General features: G+C 37.8%; 1 protein-coding gene across 2 annotated transcripts; it reads left to right on the top strand.

The window, feature by feature from the left end:
- The first annotated feature begins 351 nt into the window (after window positions 1-351).
- LOC134475411 (endogenous retrovirus group K member 18 Env polyprotein-like) lies at window positions 352-5,834 on the top strand. 2 transcript variants are annotated; one of them, XM_063245706.1, is made up of 2 exons: window positions 352-458; window positions 3,350-5,834. In XM_063245706.1, exons 1-2 carry the CDS (start codon window positions 369-371, stop codon window positions 5,435-5,437), a joined length of 2,178 nt encoding a protein of 725 aa, XP_063101776.1. In that variant the 5' UTR covers window positions 352-368; the 3' UTR covers window positions 5,438-5,834. The 2 variants fall into 2 exon arrangements, with proteins under 2 accessions (XP_063101776.1, XP_063101774.1); XM_063245704.1 differs by having other exon boundaries at window positions 354-458; window positions 3,329-5,834.
- Window positions 5,835-6,144: the final 310 nt, after the last annotated feature.

Below are 6,144 nucleotides of genomic sequence, written 5' to 3'. Positions count from 1 at the left end.
AGAAGTCTTGAGGAAGTGGCTGGCCACCCTTTGTGACACTAACAGCAGACAAATTAACAACATTCTTGAGCTAATGAATTTCTTCCTGGGCTAGAGAAGTTGTGAGAACTGGTTGTGATTATTTACTTCACTTAGATAGTTTTAGAATAAACATTGTAGTCTGTCACGTTGTAGCTTGCCACAAAGAATGCCTTTTCACTACTTAATTATCTGGGCTCTGTGAATTGATCGGGTTTACTATATATGAATCCTAAAATAAAGATTGTGCGTACAGTGCAGTGCAGTGCAGTGTAACGCGGTGCAGACAGCAAAGGTGTCTCTCCTGTCTTTCTTTTCCAAGCGCTGTACCCCCCGTGTCCCAACAAGGCATGCGTGTTTACCTTGCCCGGAGTTCAGAGTGCTCTAGACACTCACGACAAGTGGCGCCCGAACAGGGACTCCGAAGGTCGCTTAGGAAGGTAAGTATAATTTTATTACGGGGAAATGGGACAATCTGCTTCCTCTCCTTTCTTAAAAATTCTTAAACATTTATTATCTATATATGGCATATCGCTCAGGTCAGCTGACTTGGATATGTGTATTGATACAATTAAAGAATATAATCCTTGGTTTCCAGATGAAGGAACTTTGGATGTAGAAGTATGGAGGAAGGCAAGGGTTAGTATAGAAAGGGCTATGCAACAGGAGGAAAAGATTCCTTTACGTTTTTGGGCTATTTGGTCGGTTGTGTACTCTTTATTAAAAGCTATGGAAGATGAACATATTGTAGAAAATCTTCAACTAGAAATTAAGCCAGTTATTCAGGAATTGCCCCTCACAGAGGAGGAGCAGAATGTAGTTCAAAATGACGCTATCGCTTTAAGTAGTGAAAAGGCGTCCAAACTAAAAGTAAAATCCACTACAGCCGACTCAGCTTTAGCTGCCGCAGCAATATCAAATTATGACAATCGCCCAATTTTACAGGCTATACAACATTTAACACAAGAGGTGAAACAACTCTCCGTTAAGCAAAACCCGCCTATAGTTCCCTCTGCACCTCCTCCATCTAACCCTAATTGGAGTAAAGCCAAGCTAGCTTTGGCTGATCTACCAAAATTAGGGGATTCTGATGAGGAAAAGCCTGCCTTTGCTTTCCCTGTAATCAGGCCTCAGCCAATAGATGGAGAGGCAGTTCCCCCTAGATGGGAAGCATTTAATATGGATGATTTAGCAAAATTAAAAAAGGCTGTAACCCTTTATGGCCCTCAGGCTAATTACACTAGAGAATTAATAACATCGGTAGCAGATCACTATGGTAATCTTGCTCCTTATGATTGGAAAGCCTTGGCCAAAATTCTTTTAAAGGAGCCAGAATATTTACAGTGGCACATGTGGTTTATGGAAGGTTGTGCGAAAAAGGCAAGACAAAAATGCTAATATAGTGATAGAAATGTTTTAAAAGATATTTTAAAAACTTTACCTCAATATTTTTCTCCGTTTGGACTTGTAATAGCACAGGATAAAATTCAAAAGGAAGAAGTTAGTCATTATTTGGGATATATTCTTACTAGACAAAAGGTGATTCCACAAAAAATGTCTATTAGGAGAGATAAGTTATCCACTTTAAATGATTTTCAAAAATTATTAGGGGATATTAATTGGCTTCGTCCCACACTAGGTATTCCTACCCATGCATTACAGCATTTGTTTGCTACTCTACAGGGCTCTTCAGATCCATCCAGCCCTCGTTCTTTAACAACAAAAGCCGAGCAAAAATTACAGTTTGTAGAACAACGAATTAAGGATGCATTTTTAATTAGGATTGATCCTAAATTGCCTCTAACTTTATATATTATTAATACTTTTCAATATCCCTCTGCAGTTTTAGGTCAAAATGCTATGCCAGTAGAATGGGTATTCACTAAAACTAAGCAATCTAAAAATGTTATGCCTTATATTGACATGGTTGCAGCTTTAATTATGAATGGTAGAGCTCGTTCTATAACTTTGATAGGAGAAGATATAAACAATATAGTTATCCCTTTAACTAAGGAACAATGGGAATATTTGTTGTCAATTACTGAAACCTTACAAATTGCTTTAGCAGATTTCATGGGAACTTTTTCATATCATTTTCCTAAAAGTAAATTATGGGATTTTTTTAGACGTCAACAATTTGTGGTTAATACCTTATTAGCTGTACAGCCAATTCCACAAGCTTTGACTATATTTACAGATGGATCTAAAAATAAAGCTGCATATTGGACTCAAAAATCTTACTGGGTACGTCAGACAAATTTTAACTCTGTACAACAAAATGAACTTTTTGCTATATTACAAGTGTTTTTAGATTTTCATAACCAACCTATTAATATTATAGCCGATTCGGCCTATTCTGTTGGAGTAGTGACAAATATCTATTCAGCTGTGTTATATTCTAATAAGCCTGCTTTATTGTCTTTATTTCAAAATTTACAAACACATGTTCAAAAAAGAAATCATTCTTATTTTATTACTCATTTACGTTCTCATTCTCAGTTACCCGGACCATTAGTATCAGGTAACAATGCAGTGGATTCCTTAGTTATGTTCACCACACCCGTTGAAGAACATCAATTTAATCATGCAAATGCAGGACATTTGCATCTTAAATATAAGATACCTTTTACAAAAGCTAAACAGATTGTAAAAGCCTGCCCTATTTGTAGACCATTACATTTAAGAATTATTCCCGCAGGTGTCAACCCTCGAGGAACTCAACCTAATGAATTATGGCAAATGGATATTACACATGTACCTTCTTTTGGTCGGCTTTCTTATGTACATGTAGTTATTGATACCTATTCTTCATTTCTATGGGCTACTGCTCAACAGGGAAAATCCACTAAAAATGTTATTGTACATTTATTAGAGACTTTTACAGTTATGGGAATTCCTTCTAAAATCAAAACAGATAATAGACCTGCTTATACTAACAGAACATTTAAACAATTTTGTGATCTCCATAATATTATTCATATTACAGGGATTAAATATAACCCCCAGAGTCAAGCTATTGTTAAAAGAGCACATGGCACTCTTAAGTTACAAATTAAAAAATTAAAAAGGAGGAGTCAGGAGGATATTCAGATACCAATACTGTTTAAATTGCAAAACAGTCCAAAAACATTACTGCATCAAGCATTGTTTATTTTAAATTTTCTCAATTTACCACAAGGTGAAATATTAACAAGAGCTGAAAAACATTTTGAACAGCAACAACAGCCTTTTGTGATTAATGAACCTATTTGGACTAAAACAGCTCCAGAGGCTGAATGGGAGAGGGGCACATTGCTCTATAGGGGGAAAGGTTTTGGTTATATCTCCACAGAAAATGGAATTCAGCAGTGGGTCCCTGGACGATGGATCAGGACCCGCGTCTCCAGATCCTGTTCACCAGCCCCGGAGACAACTCCCCAAGGAACCGGAACCGTGCCTTCAGAAGCGAGCGCGAAACCAGCTAGAAGCTGAGGATGCTGAGTTTGTTCCTATCGCAGCCATGGCCAGATTACAGCTAAGAAAATCCCGCCGCTCACAGCGACCAAATTTAAATCCCCTCCCTACATGGGGACAATTAAAGAAATTGACCATAGAAGGGCAACGGCTTGTCCTTCAAGCAGGAAAGCCTTTAAACCCCGAAAACTTGTTTTTAGCTTTATGTGCCTTGCTCACCGTTGCATCGGGGACTGAGGTACCTCCGCATTCGTACTGGGCATATATTCCAAACCCCCCTTTATTAGAACCTGTAAAATGGGGAACTAGTGATATTTTACTTTATACCACACCTAGAGAAATTTTGTCAGCACCGTGGGCTGATTTAACCCCCCACAATCAAGATGATGGGACACTATTCAATTTTACTTATTATGGTAATCAAAGGCCTATTTGCATTGGGGAACCGCCTTGCATCCCTCTGGGATGGCAGTATTGGATTCAACATGGAATAAAAGCAGGCAACAAAAGAACAAGGCTTCAAGCCTTGGCTGCTCAAACCTTTAATGTTACCTGGAAAAATTTAACAGCACCTGATACAAATACATTTCCTGTATGCCCTGAATTCACTTATAAAAATATTTCTTATAATCCCATAATTTGGCAACTATGTATGGGAAAATTTGCTAAAAATATTGATGGGTATATTATTTGGGGACCATTTGGAAAATTCGTTAATGGATGTGCTGAATGGAATGAGACAAGATGTAATCTCTCTGTTGTGTATAGTCTTCCAGATCCAAAAAAAATAACTGACGGAGCTCCTATATTTCAACAAAAGACGGCTCTCTTGTGGTGGGGAGATGGTGGAATCGCTAACCCTGCTGTTGCAGCCGAAGAATACCCTCATCACCTTCAAAATCATATTTGGAAGATCCCAGCCGCTATGCAACCTGTAACCTTGTACAATGTTTCATATTCAGGGACTAGTCGATCTGTATCTACTACTTATAATTTTACTAGGTTTAAAATGTATAATATTACTGTTTGTGCACCTCTACCTTATGTCTTTTTAGTGGGAACTTTTAATTTTACACATTTTTCTTGTACTTGTTTAAATTGTCAATTGTTTACATGCTTAAATAGCACACTAAATTTCACTAAGCCTTATACAGTTATGCTGTTACAACAAAAAACTCATATTTGGTTGCCTGTAAATTTAACTCGACCTTGGTCTCAAGACCCGGTAATTTCTGTTACTACTGAATTTTTTAAACATCTGTTAAAACGTACAAAAAGATTTATTGGAATAGTGGTTGCTGTACTGTTAAGTCTGATAACTGTAGCCTCTCTAGCAGCAGTCTCAGGAGTAGCTTTACATACCTCTTTGCAAGAAAAACATGTTGTCGAATTATGGCATGAGAATTCTCATGAACTTTGGTTAACTCAGTGGCAAATAAACGCCAAACTACAACAACAAATAGACCTCCTTAAACAAACAGTTGAATGGATGGGTAGAAAAATATTGGCTCTTCAGCATCAAGTGTTTTTAAAATGTGATTGGAATTCAACTACTTTCTGTATAACCCAACGACCTTATAATCAGACAGAACTTGAATGGGAAATGATTAGAATGTATTTAAATGGAAACACCTCTGCCCAGGAGGAAATAGAATCTTTGCATAATCAAATTGACAAGGATTTTGCAAAGCAAAATGATGATGAATCTCTAGCACAATTCGCGCAATTGCTTGCTCAATCTTTGAAAGGATTAGATTCCAAAGGAATCTGGCAGAGCATTACCCACACTTTTAGTGGCATGGGACTTAGTTTAATTATAGTTCTCATTGCCATAGTTCTTGTGTATTTTTACTGCATAAGACGAAATGCTATTAATAACCTGATCTTATGGAAATTGTTGTTAAAAAATAAAAAGGAAGGAAGTGTGGGGGATGAGGTGTCACTTTGTAGGCCCAACCCCCTCTAACCTGCAATTTACAATAGCCGCCCTGGTATGCGAGAAGGAGGTAGAACGGGAATGCCTGTTCTCAGTGAGCCCTCACCCTCTGGAATCCATACTGTGAGCTGGCTTTGTTTTGCAGAAGTCTTGAGGAAGTGGCTGGCCACCCTTTGTGACACTAACAGCAGACAAATTAACAACATTCTTGAGCTAATGAATTTCTTCCTGGGCTAGAGAAGTTGTGAGAACTGGTTGTGATTATTTACTTCACTTAGATAGTTTTAGAATAAACATTGTAGTCTGTCACGTTGTAGCTTGCCACAAAGAATGCCTTTTCACTACTTAATTATCTGGGCTCTGTGAATTGATCGGGTTTACTATATATGAATCCTAAAATAAAGATTGTGCATACAGTGCAGTGCAGTGCAGTGTAACGCGGTGCAGACAGCAAAGGTGTCTCTCCTGTCTTTCTTTTCCAAGCGCTGTACCCCCCGTGTCCCAACAAGGCGTGCGTGTTTACCTTGCCCGGAGTTCAGAGTGCTCTAGACACTCACGACATATCCTCAAACATAATGTTTTTAAAATGATGAAATTATTACTTTCCTAAGCAAATTAAATAATTTAAATAGGGACAATAAAGAACTCAGTGCAATAAAAGGAAGAAATCTCCACAAGTTGAGAAACCTAATATCTAGTCTTGTCTCTATCCAAAACTAATTGATGGATCACCTTAG

Source organism: Cavia porcellus, unplaced genomic scaffold (genome assembly GCF_034190915.1).
Source record: "Cavia porcellus strain 051 isolate PalLab524CR breed Dunkin Hartley unplaced genomic scaffold, mCavPor4.1 scaffold_3, whole genome shotgun sequence".
In the NCBI taxonomy this organism is placed as follows: domain Eukaryota; kingdom Metazoa; phylum Chordata; class Mammalia; order Rodentia; family Caviidae; genus Cavia; species Cavia porcellus.
This window is presented reverse-complemented; position numbering and strand designations above follow the sequence as displayed.